Source organism: Blennius ocellaris (assembly GCF_963422515.1).
Source record: "Blennius ocellaris genome assembly, chromosome: 3".
NCBI lineage: Eukaryota > Metazoa > Chordata > Actinopteri > Blenniiformes > Blenniidae > Blennius > Blennius ocellaris.
In genome coordinates, this window is record NC_137652.1 from 15,711,422 (window position 1) to 15,735,528 (window position 24,107).

Sequence of the window (24,107 nt, forward strand, 5' to 3'; positions counted from 1 at the left end):
GTTGCGATGACGCTGCATAATCCTCTTTTATCACTGGTAGCTTTAAAGGTGTGTTTCTCTATGCTCCTGTGACTTACTATGATTTCTGCCAGCAGAGCTGTAGCCACGTTTATGAGATTCAAACTTGTCAAATGTACAAATGTGCTGGAAATACTACAATTTATTTAACTTCACATTGCCTCGCTGTCACCACTCAGCCCAGTGTGCTGTGGCAGCCTGTCGCAAGCTTGCTAATGATGGCAGTTTGTAGTGGGTAAGGAAGACCGAGAGACTGTTCTACACACTGTCACAGAAAACACACACAGTTTTTTTTCGAAACACTTACAAGTATTTACTGAAATGTGCATACAGGAACACCCACACATGAACACAAAGCATCACTGAAAACGCTGACAGCTTTTCCAGTCTGGTGGAGAATATAGGATAAGTATACCTGCTGGTATTTCTGAAGGTGTGTGTGTGTGTGTGTGTGTGTGTGTGTGTGTGTGTGTGTGTGTGTGTGTGTGTGTGTGTGTGTGTGTGTGTGTGTGTGTGTGTGTGTGTGTGTGTGTGTGTGTGTGTGTGTGTGTGTGTGTGTGTGTGTGTGTGTGAGAAAGGCCTAGAGTGAAGGTGTTTACTGCATCTACAATGTTAAGGTGTCAAATCAAACCACCACCAATCTTAGTTTAGACCAGATACCCGGAGCAACACCACAAACGCACAGCCGTTTCACTTATTTGTCATAAAGGAAACTGAACTGCTCTGCATCCATCTCTCCTGCTCCCAGTTAAGAAATTAACATTGCACCTACAGCATCTATAAACATTATGCAGCATCAGGTTGCCTGGTCCCAACAAAAAGCATGCAGTTGTAAATTTGAAGGAAGTGAAGTGCAGTAAGAGATATACGCAAAGCTTCATACAGATGATCTATAAAACACATGAACGTAATCTTCACGAAGTATGGATCTATTGACTGATACACCACACACTACTGATACTGAGCTGATAATGTGGGAGTTCGCTTGGGTGGAGAAGTAGTTTGCAGTAAAACCAATTGAAAAATAAAAATGAAAGAAAAAGTGTTGCTCAAGGCCAGGGCCACAGTGCTTACACTTTCCTCTCAAAGCAACTTGACTGTCGAGTGAAGTCACTGCAGTGCTGACCTTATTTAAGAGGGAAACTGTGGCAGAGAGGCGAGGCGGCACACCTGATTCTCATCAGGGGCTTAATTGCCCTCTATGTCCATAAAGGAGGAGTCGCCTGGACACGAAGGTGTCACTCACTCACTCACTGCATTCACCCAGGCTTCCTGGTGTTCCCTCTCAGCCCCCCATTCAGGTACTGACCAGGTCACACCTCGCTTCGCTTCCAAGATCTGAAAGGATCAGGTATTCACAAGGCGGCATGGCCACATTATTGCCCCCAGACAACATACTGTAAAAAAAATGTAGGTAAAAGATAGGCAAACACTGACTTGCTGCAATAACTTACTAATCTTTTTATGTAAATTATTGAATTCTCATTTTGGTTTGGTCTTGTTTCTGAAACCATGTCAGTGCAAGCAGCAAGATAAAGGCCACCACACATTACTGTGAGCTGTCAGCCTTTCCTGAGAAGTGCCTGCGAGTGTGAGCTTTGCCAGTGTTGAATTACAACAGCCTCAGACTGAAAGAAAACTGGGAAAAAAAACAAAAACTGTTTTAACTGAAAAATATCAAAAACAAAACGGTTTTGTTGAAAGAAAGAGTTGCATTTGTCTTTAAGTTTCATGATCTGTCACAACATCATCACCCCACACACATGGTTTGTCTCAAGCTTTTGTTTTGTTTGTCTGTGATGAATTCAATTAATGACTTATTGTGTTATTTTACTTGATAATGACTAAACAGATTAATTCAACAGCTTTGCATTACCTGACGGGATCTTACCTCTTCTCTTCATGTATATGTAAACTCAGCAGCAATTACTGAACACATTTAGATTAATAAAATAGTTAGTTCACACTGCTCCTCCGAGGCTTTCAAAGCTGTGACTATGACTGCAGTCTGAGCTGTGACACATTGCTTTATGATGGGCAGAGCTCCAACTGGGGTTGCATGAAGTACTGAATTCACATTGTGCAGATGGAGTCATTGTAATGCGTCATTCCTGTGGAGTATCAGTAACACATCTGCCACATCTGATAGAAGCACAGCAGGTCCAACCCTATGTGGCCTAACAGCTTTCCAGACTAAACTCAACAGTAGCAGTGAGGAGTAGTTATATTGACAGCACTGAAGATTCAGCCACAACTCCAGATGAAGTCTGATCATCGGATGTTTTTATGAAGGTGAAACTAATATAGACTTCTCACTGTACAATTAATGTTTTTTTTAATGCAAACAGTGATTGCGTCAATTTGATGATATGTGGCTGCATTAGTCATCATATTTCAATTGCCTAAGAGGATACAGATCTGGCTCAGGTGGTAGTGGACTCTCCCGTGAAGGTGCAGTGTTCTCATGCTAATTTCAACCCTAATCCAATTAAGCTTGAGAACCATACATTGCAGTTCTGTCGAAATTGTTCGGATGTGGTTTAATGGCTCATATTATACATGTTTTCAACACGTTTGTATTCAAAGTTTATTTTCCCAAATCCAGCTTTTTCTTGATTTTCAGCCATTTGAATATTGGATCACATGAGCTGCATTCAGTATCTGCTGTGTCTGTGTGAGCTGGACTGTCTCTGACCACACATGCCCATCTTGGGAAGATGAAGAAGTACTTCATCTCGTGGTGCTTTCTTGTCTGGGGTATCATTCCCAGGTATGTAGAGGCATATTACTGTTGGAAAACCATTAGAAAGTGAAGTTTGTATAATATGACCTCTTTAACAAGGCAGCCATAGAATGTGTACACTATGGGAAGACCCCATGTAAAACAAAAATAAAAACAACAACAACAACAAAAAACAATGATTGATTGTGATTACAGATTTGTGGATTGTTGAATAGTGAGAGCTGATCAAGGCCGGCCATTGTCGTGGTTGTGTGACGTAGGTCCAAACCTTATCACACTGGTTATGTTGTCCAGGATTTAATGATTGAATTTATCAATATGTGTAGCCACATCTTGATAAATAAATGTTGTTACTTATCCTACATTCGTAACACTTTCTTTTTGTTTATACGAGCAATGGGCCAACATTGCATCTGACATTGACTACAAAGGCTGTACATGTGCTCGTTGAGCAATATGGGTATCAGATAAGACAATGACACGTACAGTGGCCTGAAAGTAAAAAGGACACTTGTGCTTGGAACCTCCAAAGAGTCGATATTACAGAGCTCCAGGTGGGAGGGAGGCAGGCAGGGCGACAGACAGAGAGCTTAGTGGGTGCTTTTTCTTCACAGTCATGTGTCACTGGTTTGGGATTGGAGGGCACTCGTCTTTCACTATCGGGGAGTACAAGTAGAGACCTCCAGTCAGGGGAAATGAATTCAACTAAAGAGATGATAGAGGTTCTTTCACACAGAGAGAAACGTATTACAAGTCGCATAGAAACTCTCCATTTCACAATTTTTAACTTCATCCCTATAATCTAAGTACAATATCTGAGTGTGAGTTAAAATCACAGCACAAATTTCCTTGTGATAGTTTCTTTGTGTCAAGACAAAAACGAAAAAAACAATTCAGACTTGTCTTTGTTTTGGTTTTTTTCTCCAGGTCTCACGTTCACACCGCAGTTTGCAGATCTCAGTGAAACACTCACATGATTACACATGCACACACACACGTACCACATGACTAGTGGGAGGCAGTGTATTGACATAAAGCAGCACTAATCCCTTTTTCCTGACCATAATCATAAGTGCGACTTTAGCCTTCAAAACAAATGAAAATGTTTTGGGATCCAGCATTTTGTTCCAGATGAGTCAAGTCAGCTCCCACATGTGAAGAGTGCTTCTGGGATTCAACCCAAAAGCACACACACACACACACACACACACACACACACACACACACACACACACACACACACACACACACACACACACACACACACACACACACACACACACACACACACACACACACACACACACACACACACACACAAACCTAAATAATACCAATAAAAACATTAAAAGCCTAAACTCCCACAAATCTCTGGAATGCTGTACAAATTCACCTCCAGCTTTCCACATTTATCCTTGTTAGCAGTGAGCAGAGTGATGATGTGCTGTGAGATACCTGCATGGTGTCATCCCATAAAATGGGTTGATGACATGGTGCCTCTAATGAAAGACCTAGTTTTAACTGATATTTTATACTTTAAATTTAGATTATTTGTTATTCATAGTTGCATTTTCTAACTTAAAAAAAAAAAAAGCTGATGGATCATTTGTAGTTCTAGTGAAAAACAACTCCAGTTGAAACTTTCGGGCTATTTGTCAGTGTGCCCCCTCTCTCAAATACAACACAACTTTTGTTTTTGCAAAATGAAAAGGGCAAACGAGATGAAAGAGTTACTTTCATATGATGCTGCCATGCACTAACAGGCAAGCACCCACATCAAAGTCTGGTACAATAGGGAGCTGGGCGGTTTCAGCAGCAAGGGAAGTGCTGTGTGTGGCTGGGCTTGAAGAAAGCACAGTGGGTGGTAAAAGCATCCAAATCAAAGAGAGGAAGGTCAGTGTTTGGCCATATATTCAGAGACCACTCAGTGGTACAGCGGGGAATGACCAGACGAATGCCTCCAAGAGGTCAGCACATGCACATACTGACCTGAGTGCATCTTTGGGAAAAGCTATGTTTTTTTTCACACCTTTTTTTGAAGAGGACACAGTGTTGAGTCTTCAAAGTATATGGTTAGTACAGAGAATGTCTCATACTAGACACAAGTCAGTATAATATGTTGCCCAGGCCAATTATTATTATTGAAATATTATTACATTTATTTGGTTTGATTCAGGCAAATGTTTTTTTTTTGTATGTGTTCCTTCAACTTCAGAACTTCAGAAACTGAAGAAAGACTGCAATTTGTTTGCTTACATGTTTTCGTTTTTACTTTACTTTGTTGAAAAGCATAACAACTGACCTATTATACAACACCGATAATACAAACAGGATAATACCCCAAAAATTTCACATCAAATTTACATCTCAATAAAAGCCACTGTGATGAGGGAAATAAAAAATAAAAGTAACCTTCCACAACTATCTTGTTTGTCTCGAGATAGATTGAGGCTGGGGCTTTCCGCACGTCTCCCAGGCCATTAAAAATAGATGCCACAAACTGAGAGTGACAGACGGATGAGGGAGGGAAAGCTTTGACAAAGACTCATTTAAACACTGCAGCACAGCAAAGTGAGCTTGAGCACCAACTCCCACATAGGCAACGCAACCCACAAGACAGTCCCGCCACTAATCACAAACATTTATTCAGATCAGACAACTTCAACCGACTCCTCTGAGGAACGTCTCTGTGAGATATAAAAAGATTCAGGAAGGAAAAAGCGGGAAGGAAGAAGGAGAGACCCACCAAGTTATATAGACAGAGAGAAAATGCGGAGGCCTGAGACTGGCAGTGAAGGAGACAGACAAATGAAGATGAAGACAGCAAAGACTTAAAAAAAATAAAAAAAAGGCAAAGAGGCAAAGATAAGATGCTGCTATTGCGAGGGAGTGATGGGTCTTTTGTTAGTCCGCATTTAGAGTCAAAGTGACTCCAAATCCCCGGTGATTACAAGAAACGGAGGAGAAGAAAAGGTTGAAAAGTGAAAACAGATGGAAGAAATGAGTCTCCAGACTCCACAGTCTCATGTAGAACAATGACATGAGAATACAAATGGATATAAAACATATTTAAACTCCAGAAGACCTGATAAAACCAAACACTTCACACTTTGTTTTCATTCAGTTAGATTATTCATCCAGCTCTTTAATACTGTATAGATAAAACTGGGAATAGAAAGTAAATCTCAATCCTCCAAGCATCTTTGTCTGTCTATGTCTTATTAACTGGGAGAAAGAAAATATAAACACCAGAAGAAATATTGCCCCCGAGTTTGGAAACAAATCAAAACTCAATGAGCAGAAAAACAAAAAGGCGGGAGGAGATGAAACCGGAAAGATGAAGTGACAAAATGCAGTCAGAGCAAATCCTTTAATCTTCCATTAAGTTATTAAATAACAGAGAATATGTAAATGACTGAACATCACTGTTATGTAATATGAATGCCTGTAACCAAAAGCCTAATTTACAACTTCTTACTGTGAATATGTTGATGCCTCGAAATAATTTCCACTTTTGATGGATTCAGGACACAGTGGGGAAAAAACAACAATTTGGATAATTAGGTTGAGAAGAAAATTGCCAGGATGGAATAATTTGTTTCCTGGTCAGTGAAATTTAGGTGCTTTTCTCTCAGTTTTGTGTAATAGTGAATGACATGTGTAATGCTGAAATCTGCAAAAGTGTTTTCTGTTGTTGTCTATGTTTAAACAATTAGCAGATTACTCGAAAAATACATCAAACAATTATAAAAACATATCAAGTTATGCACGTGTCTTTGGCTGGGCCATTTTTACTGTAGTAACATACAGCAAGTCACAGGGAATTGTATTGAAGACCAATAATATAGAGACAATAGGAAATGCCACATCTTTCAGTGGGGTACAGTAATATGGTGGTGAAGCAGGTATTTTGCACCACAAAACAGCATCACCAGCTTTTTCCATTCTTCTGCTCTACCTGTCAATATGTATACACCCACTACTTGAAATGTGTGTGATAAATCTCACAGTCCACCACAAAATGGAGTTGCATGATAAACATTAGAAATAACTCACTAAAACATAGATGAAAAACAGCTGGATGAACAACTTCTTATGAACAACCTTCCAGCAGTCAAGGGACTAACTTGCTAAAATGCCACTTGAATGATTGTTAAACAATGTTATCTCCCAGTGAATTGGTTGTTGACATGTGACTTAAAGAAAGTCATTTTAGAAGGCTATTTGATTAGTTTTTAGGAGAAGTTAACATACTGCACTGAATCTTTGTGTACCTTAATGTCTCTTTGCTCTTTATAAATATGAAAACCACAGATGAGCACAGATTTAATATAGTGCGCTATAATACTGTCAGACAGTGTGACTCCAGCCTTTACCTTACACACATTAAGCTATAATTTCTTCCATAAAGCCATAACGGTGATGTAAAGAGCTCGCCAATGACCTGCAGTACATCACAAGTTCATTATAAAAGCATGTGTAAAGTACGTAGGAGCTTGAGGCATTGAAGAAGAAACTGTGCGAGTGGCTTTGTTTATATCTGTAAGGGTGAGGATGTCAACCTGAAGACACACTAATGCAGGAACATTCACGTCACCGCGGAAAGAAAATGTACACACAAGGGAAATAACATTTCTGGTGAACACATTATACAATGTTAAGCAATGGTAAAGTTTAAGTTTCTAGTAAATTCGTTTGAAATGTATCTGCAGGAGATGGATGATTGCAAGTCACAAATAGCTAAGGTTAGCTTATGTTCAAGATTAGGAAACTGGACGTTAGACTTCAGGAAAGTGTGCAGGAAAGTGATTGTTGCTAGAAAAAATTTGTAAATATGTGTGCACGTGCATGCATTCATGCATGCTTGGGCACTTTTTGGAAATGGCGACCACCACCCCGGTCTGCCAGTGCAAAGGTACTGTACCCGAGGTCACCGCACTACTGTCAACCAGTACAGCCCCACAATATCCAGTACAGCCCCACAATATCCAGGCCCTTCAGCAGCTCCAGATGTATCCAGATGCCAGGGACCTTGCCACCAAGGAGACTTTTTACTACCACGGTGACCTCCAGCAGGGAAATGGACGAGGACACCCCAGAAGTCTCAGGGATTGCCTCTCTGAACACTTTTAGCTTTATGTAAAAGAGTATTTTTTCATGCTTCTACTATTTGTTTATGAACGTCGCATCATCGCACAGCTCAGTAGGGGTCGAAGCACACACACTAAAAATAGTGTGTGTGCATATACGTGTATGTACTGTATGAGTAAAGCAAACATCAGGCCATGTGATGTGAAAATTGACATTGTAACTCTAATCAGCTAATAAATTAGAAGCTAATTAGATAATGTGACATTAATGTGTGTGTGTGCGTGTGTGTGTGCGTGTGCGTGTGCGTGTGCGTGTGCGTGTGCGTGTGCGTGTGCGTGTGTGTGTGTGTGTGTGTGTGTGTGTGCAACAACAACAAAAAAAGACTGAAGGTGATCTCCACCCCTCATTTCTCTTTTCAACAACTGACTCAGTGAACAGATTAATTGCAAGTCATTTCAATTAGTCAGTCTCGGAGCATCATGGTAGAAGGACCTCCGGAGGGATGCAGTCCTACAAGAAGCACTACATCATTAATCAGTGTAAGAAAGGGAATAATCCCATGAATGAATTGCTGCTTGAAAGCCCAGCATGGTGGTCAACGCTCGTGTGTGTCAAGGCTTGACCTTTACATTGATGGCTCCCACATTAGTAAGCTGCGGGTTAAGTCTTTGCCTTGGATCAAATGCGGATGACAGGAATGCTCTCCAATGTGGCAGAATATGATCAGCTCAGTTGCTTTTTTTATTCATGCAATTTATGTTTCACTTTGAGATTACAAACCGATGTAAATGAGTAGTTAATATCTTGGCTTTACAGAGGGCTAACTTGATATATGAGTATTGTTTACTTATTCATGCTGATTCCAAAGATAGCCTCGGATTCTTGCCTCAAACGACACCATATTCAACCTTCTGTTGTTTTTTGGGGCTTTGTGAAACCAAAGAAGCGAGGTTAAGTAAGAGTTAGGAGTGAAAAAAGTGAATCTAATCTGAAAACTTAATTGGTCATAATTACACCAGCAGCAGGGTGTTGATGAGGCCAAATGCTTACACTTAATTTGTCCCGTAAGCTGATCTCAGATAATGAAATAAAAAGAATTTAACATTTAAACTAATAAAAAAAGAGGGTAAAATGTTGACTTTAAGGATAAATGGTAATTAAATTGCACATTAAAGACTACCCGCATAAACTCAATGTCACTTTGAGGCTTATTTAGAGCAATGCTTTCAAAAGCCTTTTGGTGATAAATGCATTGGAGTTTATTGCTATATACTTTAAAATGTTAATATTTTATGATACTGGCATACTTATTTTGGTAGCTAGAGTACCTGGAAGATTAGTTAAATTGTCAGTATATTTTCATTGCTCTTTTAATAAATCATCTTCTCAACTTCCAACCTTTCTTTCATGTCAGTGTTGCTGATATCAGTGCTCTGTTGTACTACTGAGACGATCTTTTGAATCCTAAAGTTCCATATGTCCAGTCCATCACTGGGCAAACACACCGTTTCTCATGCACAAATCCACAGAAACAGGGAAATACTGGAAAGGAGCATTTAGGTGTTTTACGTGATCTTGGTTGAAGATGATTTGCTTTATCATATATTGTAGCTAAATCATCATAATCTGTTTTGGTTTTCTTCATTCGAGATGTTCAACTGGCATTTTGAAGTGTAGATGTTTGTTTTACCTGCTGTGAGTTTAGATAATGCTCGGCTTAATTTAGTTTAAGTAGAATTTTTATGCAAGTTATTAGGTTATTTACATGGCAGAGACGTCTCCATTTTTCATTTTTCTGGAATAGTACATGGCATGTACTTTTTTCCAAGAGAAGTTCCTTAAACGTTACTAGATCTGTTTTAGTTGACGATTTAATTTAGCAACAAAGAGTAATGAGCATTTCATCGTGTGACCATTGTTGTGGTTCTGTCTGATAAGCTTGTGTATGTTAGGCCTGAGAAGATTCTTGACGCCGAAGTAATTTAACAAAATACATCATCATCAATTCACCTAACATGGATCAAAAAGTAGAAAGGAGAAACAAATGGAGAAAGAACGTGCAATAATAACCAGATAACCAAGGCCTTACTATTCCCCCATGACTGATTTAAAAATTTCCATTTATTTTCGTTGGCTTTATTCTAAATTAATATTTGATGGTGACAATATAAGCATGTTGTTAAAAGTAATCAGTAGTTTACATCCACTCTAGCAAATGTGGATCCTTTGAGCGCCGAAAACAGGCGACACTCGTCTCCTGCAGGCTACACAGTGCACCAGAATGAGAGCGTCACCTGAAACAGCAGAGACCGACTTTGCTAATAGTCACCTTGGTTGTCCTTCCATATATATTTTGCATTAGTGACCTGTGCTGCACAGTAGTTGTTATATCCCTGCTGGATACATCAGAACGTAGGTCTGAGTCACTCGAGAGGCTGCGGTGAGCTGGAGTTCATTCCAAAAGTTTGCTGTGACATATACTCATATTAAACCCCCGCCAAGAGAAGTTCATTAAACATATCTGATTTAGATGACAATTTAATTAAGTAATGAACAGAAAAGAGTACTCTAACCATTTTTATTAAGAAAATAAAATGTGGTTTCTCTAAATCACTAAATCAGACCTGGCAGTCACACAGTTGTGCTATTTTCGTTTTTGATATGACTTCTAATGAGAATACAATTTGGGCCGCAGAGTGATTGAGTGGTTAGCGTTCTCAACTCACACCCAAAGGGTCTCATGTTCAAGTTCAGGTTAGACATTGGGGGTATTTCCTTGTGCGCATGTGTGGCAATTGCACGCTTGGATAGATGGATGAATGGTTGGATGGAAGGATGTTTTTGCTTCAATCTTTTTATTAAAAGGCATAGTTTTCTTTCAATACAAGGCGTATTCAGACTAAATTGCATTGTTGAGTTACAGTGAGAAGTGAGCTGATCACAGACGAAGGTCTCTGTAAGGTCCAGAGTCAATTCCATTAAATGAGAAAAGCCCAGATTCCAACCCTCGACTGTGAATGGAGAAAAGAGAGCCAGAAGCCAGTACTAAAGATAAATCCCCCGACTCCTTCACAGGTCTGTCTGACCTACTTCTTCAAGGTACTGATTTGTATCCACAGGAGAGAAAATACATTCTCACCTGTGCTGAATAGATTTTCTCTTTAATGGTATGTGTTGCACTCTGTTTATTCAAACACAACCCCAGGACATTATATATAGCTTCAGCACACTGCATAATTGATAAAAGACGAGATATGTTTTCCAAAATTTGTTCTTGTCCTACTTCTGACTAAAAGCTTAGGCTTTTCTTTGTTTCGATGAAAAAATAAAGAAATAAATAAATGAATCAAAAAAATAATAATCCTGCAACTTACAAAGAATAAGAGACGAGATTAGACATTGCTCACAACTTAAAAGGTCAATAAACAATGAAGACTCAGCAATTTTGAAAGTAACAAAAAGCTTTGAGAGGCATCATCGCTGCTGTTCATGTCAGTTCTTCTCACCTGTATTGAGCCTGGAAGTGTTCCTGGACAAAACTGTGTCGATCTCGAGGCTGCTGAGTGCTGGTTACACCAGGACTGGTTGGACTCTCCGCTGAAATTGGTCCCTGCTGACACAGACACAAGTAGAATATCATCATAGTCAGCATTTCATGTAATTATATTACAAAAACTATATTTAAAAAAACCAAAACCAAAAAACAACAACTTTTGGCTCGATGCACATATGCAAGCCACAGTGAAAGATCAAGACATCACACAAGTTAGTTTGAGCAGGAGTGCTGCGTCATTCCCTCAATGCAGACAAGTGCCCATGTTTACTTTGTGCAGATTGCTTTCAAAATCTCTGCGCAAGATGTGACATCATCTTTAAGAAGGGGCCAGCAAACAGTCAAATCACAGTGCATATTGATGCCTGGTGGTTTCAATAGAAGTCACAACAAGCTATCACCAGAATGAGATCCATGAAAATAATTCAAGATGAATTAGTTTACTTGTGACACATGTTCAGTGACATTTATTCTCTGCATTGAATCTATTCTGAAAGAGCAGTGGGGGTGTGGAGCACCCAGGAGCACACAATGGTCTCGCTCAGCAGTCTGCAGTAGTAACGTGTCAGCAGTGGGATTTATACCTCTACACCTATGAACTCAAACTTACGTCTCTACACTTGTACTTGACTTGATTTATCTGGAGAGGAAAAACAAATGTAAAAACAAAACCTGGTATATAATTTTTCCTAATGAAAGACATACATTTGTAAATAAGCATTGAGGGCCACTCAATATCTCTTATATTTATCATCAACATCTCAAATATACATTACAAAAGATTGGCTAATCTGCAATGAGTTATTTAATTAAGAAAAAAATATCTCAATGTACAGACATTAACAATATGTACTTATGTTTGTATTTATCACAACTCATATTGTTATCATAATACTGGACAATAATAAAACATATCGAGTGTCCACCTGGTATGACGCAAGCCTTATAAGCAATGACAGCTTCCCACTGAAGTTGTCTTTATTCACAAAAGAGTCAAACAAGAGATGTCCCAAAAATGATTCATGCAGTTGTGATTATTCCCGAAACCACAACCGGAATACCCAAATAGCAAATGCACTTGTTCAGATTTGAGCGCCGGCGGGCAGGTTGGCCTTGAAATGACGTGTGGTCAGGAGAATTTTTGTTACATTGCTGTCTTAAGGCAATGAAAAGTGCAACTGAGTGCAATTGACCGAGTAAAACCAAGCATCAAGTCAATGGAATTAATGATGCAATGTTTTAGTTTAGGAATGTGACTTTAATAGGGAGGTTTACTACTTTCCACGCACACACACACTCACCGCTTTTAAGAAAATGTGACCTGGAGCTAAAGTTGTGTTTGGAAGCAGTTAGAGTGCAAACACTATTTTCTCTTTATTTATTTATCAGCTGCTGCAGGATCTGCTGCTATGTGCTAAAGCAGAGCTGTGCAGATTTACATCAGTATTTATTTGTAAATTACATGAAGGCAGGATTTGTCAGTATCTAATTGCTTAACCCCCCCCCCCAAAAAAAAAAATACATATGAATAAATAAGATAAAACAAAATTGAAACGTCTAAAATCAGGTGCAGAAACAGCTCAAAATGTCATGAGATGTTTAAGCTCATGAAATGTAATTGAAACTCCTTAAATGCAACACAGACACACTTTATGTTCATATATAAAAACTATATGTGCAACTGGAAGAGCCTCATTTTAAAGGTTAAATGTGTTTTGCGGATCCAGTTAAATTTGATGTGGTGGAAAGTGAAAAAAAAAAAAAATGTCCCTTTAGGTCAAAAAGGTTTCAGATCCCTGCTATAAACTGTTGCTATAGCAAGAGTGAATTTGGACACATTTCTTGCCCCGTAGGCTTCATCAGAAATTAAATAAATCCCCAGCAGCAGAAGATTGAAATGAATCAGCTTATGATGTACCACACATGTGATTCATGAAATGTTGGAGGAGGCATTTATCTGCATTTGTGTGGGAGAGAAGAAATGTTTCAATGATAAACTCTACGAGGCGACCCAGACAGAACCCACTGAAATGTTTGACTTGTCAAACATCATCACTGTCATGATGATGACTGCAGAAAAGACTAAAAAGCAGCGATACCCAACGTGCTGCGTCAGTCTCTGCAGGAGGGGTAAAACACTTCAAAGATAAATAAAGGTAGAAATAAAATGATGCAGATGAATAAAAGGTTTCCCCAAGTATGACTTGGGGAAACACAGCAACAGATTGCTGAATCTTTGTCTTACACAGCTGATATTGAAAATGTCAGTTGACACTGAGCATTACTATGATTGATTTAACACAAGCCGCCACTCGAGCCAAAGTCTGCGATTACATGCATTTCCACTGTCGAGTCAGACTTCTGGGTGTGGTGTTTGTTCATATTTGATGATGCCGCCAACTCAAGTAATGGTCATTGACATTAAATGGCAGAGAAACGTCACATTGTGTTCATACAGAGGTGGTATCGTTCTGTGCGCATTCAAAATTACTTCTATATTTAACTCTACTCAGAATTGTGTGGAGACTTTGCTGATGTCCGTCTATAATCTTTCTTACTGTAACAAATGATAATAGTGTCGTGCTGGGTGATGTAATCACGACTAAGGACTGAAATAACAGGCCTGTAATGACTTTTCTTATGTGGATTACTTTTTTTGCTTCAGCATGAGATACATGCAGTCTACATGATGATCGCCGATTATAGGGATTCAGTGATTTTCTCTGGAAAAGTTCTACATGGAATAAGCAAGATGGAGAATGTAGGTAACTGTATTTCAAGGACAGCTATGCTTGTTTGTTTGTTATTTTTTTTTGAGTCAGCAGCTAAACCCAAGGATTTATTAGCGATTATTACAAAAAAAAAAAAAAAAATAGGATTCTTAGTTCATGTATTGAGACACTGGGAAAAGTAAACAGTCAGCCAATAGGGAGCTCTTTAGTGTCTACCCTGCTCTTTCCCCAATGTTACTAGAAATCTAAAGCGATCATTCGCATAAATTATGCACAGCGACTGCAACACATGAAAATATTTGAGTTCAAGTGATGGCTTGACACCGATTACTCAGGCAGCACTCTTCTCCAGAGAAAGCATGAGTCTATTGCATCTGTGGACCACATTGGGATGCAAATGATGCACAGTGTTCTGTTTATTCAGGTTTTAAACATCACTTCAGAGTAATCATTAAGTGCTACTCTCCTCAATTAGAAAACATATTCAGGTTCAAACTGTTGTGTCACTCTTGACTTCAAGCAGTGTAATCCACTAAGAAAGCAGGACCCAGTCTCAACCTTCTTCTCATGGGGGAATGAGACTTGCTGCACTAGACCCGCATCGGCTCTTAGGAAATAATGGCAATCCAACTTTGATGAAGCACTTCTTTTGTTCAAACAAAATCCAATCACTGCTGCACTCACTTTGAACAATGAGCTGCTTTTGGCATCTTTGAAAACTTTTCAAGGATGGCTCTTTGCAGAATTTGTAATGAGACAAAAGCACAAAGCCCAATAAGCTTGTGTGGCTCTCTGTTTTGAAAACGGCACCTCGGCCCATTTTAGGAGTTGGCCTTGTCTTTAATGATTTATTTTTTTCCTCAAGTGGATAAAAACACTGGGGGAAAAAGTACATCAACAATTCAATCAATGTGATATGGAATTGCAGCATCTTAGTATATTTAATACCATCCTACTTGAGATAAAAACAACAGGACACAATCTACGTGTGCGAGTGGAATGGCAGACGTTAGCCTCTGTCTGACCCGAGGTTTGCAAAGTGATCCATCTGCACCTTGGCACCACGAAACACAGCAGGGGCATTTTTCACATGGGGAGGAGTATTTACCTGAATGAAAAAAAATAAGATCAAATAGGAATCATTGAACAATCACTACTAAAGATTTGGGTCAGATTATTTCAATTGATAAAAACAATAGAAAAAACTTAAGCAGTGTTAAACTCTGTTTCTTAAAATCAGAGGGCGTTTGCTTTTCATGGATGTCACATATTTCTTGTGAATAGAACAAAAGCGTTAACTTTAATAGTGACAGTCTATCAATTACAGATCTATCTGATCATCCTTTAGCATATTCACAGCTAAGCCGACTCTTTTTCTCTTGTGTGAATGTAGCTCTCTTTTTTCCTTCCATCCCTTCGCTAAGTGACAAAGGCGAACAACTCTCAGAACCTCAGAGGCAGACTAGGTTACAAACATTGCCAAGGCAACCCTGGCCTCATTCCCCCTAACAAACATGTGGGAACAGAGAGCTTTTTCATCAGTCACAGAGTGGCTTAAAGATAAAGCATTATCTCAATTATCTTTTACTTGAAGCATTTTTATATCGACACGTGTTTTCATTTGGACTGTTCTACAGCGAACGCATTAGATCATTTGAGTCTGTCCCAGCTACTCTCATAGGAAGTAGCCATTTCAGGTAGCAACAAGAAGATGTTGGAGAACACAATGTACTTTTTTTTTTTTTACGTATTTTGTAATCAAGCTTGTATAACTATGAAACATGTTTTGGATACATTTGTGTGCAAGACTGCCGACACTTTGTCTTCAAGCTGTTGTAACTACACATGCATATAAAAAGGGGAGAGTGTCGTCTGACATGTTCATTTCAAAATCCATGTCACTGAGTAAAACACTTTAAGATCAACGAATGCCTTTACCACTACATAGCTGATTTGATCTTCACACTAGATAAGGTAATTTCCTAGACTTTGTAGTTTTTACTATTCAGCCTTCCATATTATACGCAGTCAATTTACCTAGAAAGCTATCGTGCCAAGAAGGTCACGCGTCAATCTCAAAGATTTCTCAAGCAACGACAACCCAACAGAAAGATGAATAAGATCAAAATTTGCTTTGGTACTTCATCCTCACTTCATTCGATCAAAACCCTGGATTTCCATGCACATTTCAGATGGTGCCTTCCTCCACAGCAATGTGGAAAAACCTCTCAGGCAGACCTGGGATGAAACAACAGGTGACTTCACAACGGAGAAAGATGGCAATAGAAAATAAAACTGCGGATGTGTATGTCTGACACAGAATTATGTACAGTAGTGAGTAAGGTGCCTTAAAAGTATGCACTACAGGTGAACACAGGGGGAGACACGGAAAGAAACAGCTTTGTGTTCTGTGGCTCTTTATTTAGCTCCTGGGGAATAATGAGTACCACCACAATGTTGCTTGAGCTCTGCTTTCGCCTGCCAAAAATATATGTGTTTGCGTGCGCCGGGGGGGGGCAGCAATAACATGTGAATACTAATATTCAGAAGCACCAAGTTTTTCAATTGTCGCACCGGGTATTACCCCAAAAAAGTCTGGATACTAACAGATCTAGGCCATATTCAGCTTCCTCCTGTAGCTCGAGGGCAAAATTACCAGTGCCATCTCCATGCTGCCGGCAGTGTAATTGATTTCTAACGTTTTAACATATCAGCCCAGATTTTAAAGCTCAGCATGCTCAAGCTTATATAGCTATGTTTACTTTGTTCTCTAAAGTGACTGGAGTGTCATAGCAGCAAACAGGATACAGAGAAATTACAGACAGCAAGGATAAGTGAAACAGACCAGGAGAAGCATCCAAAGGCTCATTTACATTCAACACACTTTCTTTTTATTTGCAGGCAAGTGTAGCAGCATGTTTCTCGTGCTTTTTGTTTCTCGCTCCAAATTTCTTTCGTTTTTCAGTCCAAATAGGTGTTGGCCGATTACAGCACAAAGTACTGATCTAATTTAGCATACGAGCCAGCAGCCTGAGGGGCAACGAGCTGAGAGCTTTGAGATTTGAACACAAATACCTTTGACAACAAGAAAAAGGGTTATTATGAGTGTTGATAGTAACTTTTGCGTTTGAACCAATTGTTCCGAATCCTTATGTGAAGACGTATACAGCAGACTAAGAGACTTTAGAATGTCCGTGGGGTGTAAATAGAGTCCTTCTAACTCTTTTGTTCTCTCTTTTTCCTTTCTGTTGACTCACGCTCTGAGCAATGAGAGGTCAAACAGGTGCACATCACAACCATCGGCAGAGCTCAGGAACTATCGCATCACAGGAGCAGGAAGACCACAGAAGGCCTGGTGGTTATTGTACAAGAACATTTCTGCACATCCCTCATGTGTCTCTCACGCACGCACACACACACACACACACACACTCACACGCGCACGCACACGCAAACACACGTCAAATTACAGATAAATCATTGCAGTCGTACAGGGGTCAGATCTGTTGGTTGTTACAATCCCAAGTGAAGCATTGTTACACATGAAAGAAAGCAGTCCAAAACTATCCGTTTACAAAAACAGTCATGTCCTTGGAACTGGTAATCATTCAACTTCATCACTGTGGGATCCCGGGGAGCTCACCAGGTGGTGGCAATGAGTGTGTTTGTGTTTGTACTGTCAGTGCCACATTCTCACAGCCTGGCTGAAAACAAGAGCAGATTGTTTCTCTGATTGTCTTGAGATTCTGCATGGCTGCATTATACCCATATTCCCACCTACGGCTTTCATATGCTGCCGTCTTCTCATCCCACCAGACTGTCTCTGCCTACTGCACCAGCACAGGATATCTCAACATGCACAGTTTGGCACAGCGATTCACACACTCCCATGTAATAGTAACTGTCAAAACATATCAGATATTCTTGTCGGGGTGGAATTAAATTAAGGGTGATTCAAGGTGAAGACACACTGTATGAAAACATGACACATGAAGTAAATAACTTTCTACTGGTACCGCATTTAGTCCTAAACAGAAAAATAAAATGGGGCATGACATCTTCACTTGTTTAAGTAAAACATTCAATAAAGTGGTAAAATATAATTCCAAAAATCACATTCTTTTCTTATATAACCTACATCAGCAACAACTGCATATATTCAGTTTTGAGTTGGCGTCTCTGCATGGAGACATTTTGATCTTCAAAATTCTTCTCATTTGAACCTCACCTCTGTAACAGTGACTTCTTTGTTATCCGTGAAACACGTCTCGAGTGTCGCCACTGCAAATCTCTCTGGCCCTGTGCCCTCTTTGTCTGCTGGCAGAAGCACAACCTCCCTCAAGGGATCTTCACACTCCAATACCTACATGAAAACATATGCTGCTTTCCAGGCCCTGCTGATTCCTCGTGGCTCGCATTCATGTGTAATGTTTCCAACGGGGAGTGAGTGGGAGTTTGGCTTCGTGCGCATGCACGTGTGTGTGTGTGTGTGTGTGTGTGTGTGTGTGTGTGTGTGTGTGGGGGGGGGGGGGGGGGGGGGGGGGCGCTAACAATGAGACGAGAAGGGATCAGAAGATCAGTAGAGTCAGGCTGGCCTGAATGGAGAGAGAATAACTAATAACGAAGAGGCTGCAGATTCAAGCTGGCTATAACACACCAGTGTATTTCTGCACCACTGAGATCAGAAACTCCTCAGCCAGTCAGTAGAGTTCTTACCTAATCAGTTCATCCAAGTGGCTAAAAGGGCATTCCTCAACCTTGAATCTCAACAAGGTAGTTTTAACATACTTTGGCGTTTTGTTTTCTCTCTGGGACAAGCGACCGTTTTCACAAATATCCAGAGTTTTGCAAAGTTTTTAGACTCATAGCTTAAAACGCGTAAAGATTTCAATCAATACCTTCATGAACGTGTGTAAAATGCATCCAGCGTGCAGCCACCGAGCGCGATGGTCTCATGAAGCCTCTGTGGAGACTTTCTAAGACTTGTTCATGTGGAACAGTTGAGTTTTCCTCTGTAAAAGTGCTGAGAGATAACTGTGTGGTATTTGGTGCTTTCTAAATAAAAAAGGAATTCAATTGAATTCAATCATTGACCCTTAAATTGGTAGGTGTGAATGTGACTTTGTGTTATTTTTGTGTCTCCCTGCATTTGCTCCATAATGGACTGGTGAACCAACTAGGATCGTGTCCAGCACAGCTTCTCGCCGTCAGGTTAGAGTGCAAACTAGTCCGAGATTGTACTGCCTGGAACAAGGAAAACCTTGTTTTAAAAATGTTGTTACTTTGTCAACAGATTCTGCATTCATGTTTTGATATCCGATTATAAATTAGCATTATTTCATATCCCGAAGATAAAAATGGAATTAACTTGAGGCAATATGTTTGGAACGAAAATAAAGGAATGTCCTTTCTAAGAATACAACTGTGTCAGTATGCTGAATGTGTCTGGTGCCGTAGAGGGAAATAAAAGTCTTTTGAGCCCAAAAATATATGTAAGAAAAATAGTGTCTGACTGAGGGAAGACGCTGATTCAGTTATCATCTCAAACCACATTTCTAATCAACTGGCTGGCTCAAGGGGCTTAACACATTCACCTTGTCTGCCAGCAACAGCTCTGAGTCATTCCGGCACATCCAGCAAAATGCTTGCTCACATATACACAATCGTACACACGATGGCGAGTATTGATCCACGTGAAACACAAATGGTAAATGGATTTTACGTATTTTGTGCTTTATCGTTGTGTGAGCAGCCCCAAAGCGCTTTACATACTTCATCACATTCACCCAGTCACACACACATTCACACACCATTGGAGGCTGCAGCCATGCAAGGTGCTGTCATTCCAACGGGAGCAGTGTCTTGCCCAAGGACACTTTGGTATGTAAGCAGGCAGAGATGGCAGTCGAACATGCAACCTTCCGATTGGGAGATGACCGCTCTATCAACCGCCCCACAACACGTGCATGTACAGTAGTGTGCAAAAAGTTAGGCAGATGAAAAGTATACATGCTCACACTAAATCAACTTGTGTTCTTCTTCTCTTGTGCTACTGTGCTTTTTGTTATTTACAAAAAACAAACTGGCGACACTTCCAACTTTTGAGTGCAGTCTTACACTGCAGCATTTCTCACACCCGCTGAAAATCTTGCACAGGTCTGTATAATTTTCCCTTTGCTTATGTTGTTGTGTGAATTGAAATTATCATCATTATATACTTGAGCACCTGCTCTCCTCCGCCTTCTGCCTCACACAGCACAGGCAGGCAGCTGTATAAAAAGCATATTTCAGCAGGATCATAATGGCCTCCGTTATTAAATAAACTGTCCTGCTGCTTGTGGTCAAAAAGCAAGAGTGACTGCATTCACTGAAGTGATGAAGTGTGGTGGAGTGACACCAGAATGGAGCTAAGAATTAATATGATATCCTGCTATTGCTCTTCTTCTAACTGTATTTTTATCTCTGTGAGGTAAAGTATGATCCCAAGGTGCCAAATTCAACAGACATGTAACCTCAAGCAGACATGCTCCTGGCTCAAAATGATGAAAGTCTGAATCAATTCTCCTGATGAAACCTACCAAAAGAACATCTTGATTTGATCCAGAGGCTGTTTGGAACGTGGCTGGTTTGAAAGAATACTCATAGTGTCACATTTCTATATCTAAGACGGAGCCAACTTGTTTTTTAACTTAATGTTGAAGTGCCTGAAAGCGCTTTCTGTGAATGATGACGTTTGAAGTTAATCAACATCATGCTTGCAAAAGAAAACCCTCTAAACCACACAATTCTGAATGTTGTGGGAGAGAGCTAATTGGTTTCAACCGTTTCACCTATATTTTTTATGTATGTTCATTTTACAGTTGTGTTCACTGCTGCAAGACACTGATCACACTCTCGCCCACACAAAAGTGACAAATTAATCTTAATGCTTCACAAGTAAACAGTGTAGCCATGAACATTAAGAGACCATCAAGCAACTCTGATCAGATTATCTGTGCAGCGACTCGCTGCTGTGTGTGGTACTGCTTGTTGTATTTAGTTTACTGCATAACATGTTTACATGAAGACTAATTTTATGAAAATCACAAGTGGCAGCCACAGAACATTGACTTTGCAAACACACAATCAGGAAACAGTTTAGTGATTGTTTTTAGGTAGATGCACATAATATACAACTGTTTATCAGCTTCCATCTTTCCATTTTCGAGACCACTCTATCCAATTTAGGGTTGCAGGATGCAGTGATGACCGACAATCACACACAGTCTCATTCACACCGAAGAACCATTTTAGAGTTACAAAATAACTTTGATCGCCCGATTCTGGACTGTGGAAGAAATTGCACACACATTAAGAACATGCAAGCTCTGAAAATAACTTCTCTGTGACACAGAATGGAGATCTTCTCGCTTTGAGGTGAAAGTTCAAAAGAATACCCCTATGCGCCTCGAATATGAAAATAAGACTTTAAAATTATATCCAGTGAGGATTTTGGTCAACGAAACCAGGGCTGCACTCTTAATTATGAATTTATAATTCACACAATATCAATATGTGGAACATACATATCACAAAAGTCTACTTAAATTATGTTTCCTTGCACTTTGCATTTGCTCTATACAATTATATGAATAACAAAATGTTACATTTGAAAGAAAAAGATAAATGGTAAGTAATTCATGAAAATTGAAAGCTGCAATTATTTTATACCTCTTGGCTACACAGTGGAAGGGAAGAAGCAGTGAAATCAAGAATACATGACACAAAACAAAGTCAACAAACTGCCAGAGTTCTTCATGGCTGCTGGTGGGAACTGCAGATGCACATGTGCAACAAGTGTAAAAACAAAATTGTGTTATTTATTGAAATCAATATCACAATACTCAACATTATTGCATACCACATCTTTTCTACATTCTGCAACCCACCGTCACAAAATGCTTCCGATTTTTGGGGGGATGTGGGGAAAAAAAGGTTGAGTACCGTAAGAAAACCCACTGACTAGGCGAACATGCAAACAGCACAGAAAGATCATTGAACTAAAAGCAGGACATGAACCAGAGACATTCTCACCATGAGTGTTTTCCACTACACGACGACAAGTTCAAGACTAAAACCTCCTAACCATTTTTAAATAACAAAATATATCATGAGTGGATCGTTTTCTGAACTCTGCCCACCTTCTTTAAATTCTTTATAAAAGCCAGGCTGCACTGTGGAGACGCGAGTCTCGTACAAGTTTGTTTGAAAGTTTTTGTCTTTGTGCTCAATGGGTTATAGTGTTTTTGGGAACCTTTCAGAGGAGCTGAAGAAGTCCCACTATGAGCTCTTGGTCTCAGCTTGATGTTTTCGATCTCCTGCAGGAAGAGATGATGTCTCCCACTGAGCGCGAGAATTAGGCGAGCCAATGTTGACATAGTTGCTGGCAGCTTCACGAGACAGCCAGATCCACTCTTGTCTTTTCGAGACAGACCACCACCAGAGAAACTAAATGGCAGTCGTTTCAGTGTCGGCCAGGTTTAAATAAAACTGGGTCCTGAGTGTTTGTCAACACTGTAAGAGAAATAAAGAGGAGTTAATTTCAGCTCTTTTTCCATTTTAAAAGCTTTCAATAGATCCAGCTGTGTTAGAGGCCTTTGCTTTTTCCTTAAATTAACAGGAAGAAGATGCGTTGTGGCTGAACAAGGTCATTAAAAAGACGATGTGAATGAGTAGAGAGAAAGAACACTGATGAATAAATATTAAAAACAAAATAAAATGCTAAGAAGTATAAAAGAGAAGATAATGCCATAAAAAAAATTACGAAAAATTAAAAGGTTGAGGCTGCTTCTTGACAGGAGGATGTACATGTGTACATTTACTTACTTAACAGGACTTAGTGACAGTTAGGCATCATAAGCACACCAAGCCGTTCATTACATTCTTTACTGCTTGTCCACCCGGTCTATCTGTATAAAATTAAATGTAAGCACCCAAGAGTCAGAAAACTTGGCCTCAACTATCAGCCACACATTTGAATTGAAATGACATGTAATCAGACAAGCCCTTTGATTTTCAAATACCCTTGCTTTAGCTAAACAGTGCAGTTAAGAAGTTATGAAGCCTCACAGTAAGTGTGTCTCAGGCTTGGGCCTGGATAGAAGCCATTCTGTAATGAGTTAGCATGTTCTCCCCACGTGAGCATTGGTTATCTCCCACAGACAAAAAACATGTTAACATTTTAACTGGCGACTCTAAATTTGTGTGTGAATAAGCGTGTGTTTGTGGTGATCTGTGTCTTTGTTTTTGGCCTGTACCCTGCCTTCGCCAATAACCAACTCGGAGCAGCCCCAGCCCCTCCTGACTCTGAATTGAATGAAGCTGGATGAATGGATGGATATTGTTTCTGGAAGCATTAATAATTAGGAAAATGCTAAATGAGCACACAAGAAAACTGTTTACATTCACACTAAAATATTAATCAAGTAATTAACAACTAAAGTATGTTAGCCTCAGTTGCACTGGGCAAACATCAGGGGTACTTTCTAAAGGTTAACTCAAGGTTTCTGTGGCTATGAAAGTTCAGTAACATGATTTATTTTAATCATCCGTGAAGGTTTACAAAGGTGTGGGCTGATGCTTCAGCAGGCGCCCATATGCAGCCAAAAATGTGAGATTGTGCCGAGTGTCTCAGCTACGTACAGTTTGAAGGAATAAATAATTGCTCCGACAGTTAGTCAGATACAACATGGAAATAAAGATAACAGTTGCAAAACTGACAGCCAGTGCAATTTTGGCTAAGTTGAGAGAGTGGGACATCTTCAAATTGCAAGCTTGGCAAGTTCATTTCTACATCTCGCCCTGCGTCAAAGTGTCCCTGAGCAAGATCCTCATGGCAACCGTCACCCAGTGTGTGAGGGACTCTGACTGATGACGATAAGCCCAGAGAGCCTGCCCAAGTGGTAAAATATATTCTAAAAAGTTATTTTAT

The 24,107-nt window shown here is 39.8% G+C and overlaps 1 protein-coding gene across 1 annotated transcript in view; it reads right to left on the minus strand.

Moving 5' to 3' along the window:
- Positions 1-24,107, minus strand: part of usp43a (ubiquitin specific peptidase 43a) — a gene marked incomplete at both ends in the record, with an annotated part of 115,077 nt that overhangs the window by 61,647 nt on the left and 29,323 nt on the right. The window contains one exon of the mRNA XM_080520258.1: positions 11,359-11,462. Coding sequence (XP_080376384.1) covers positions 11,359-11,462 — 104 coding nt within the window. The remainder of the gene's footprint in view (positions 1-11,358; positions 11,463-24,107) is intronic.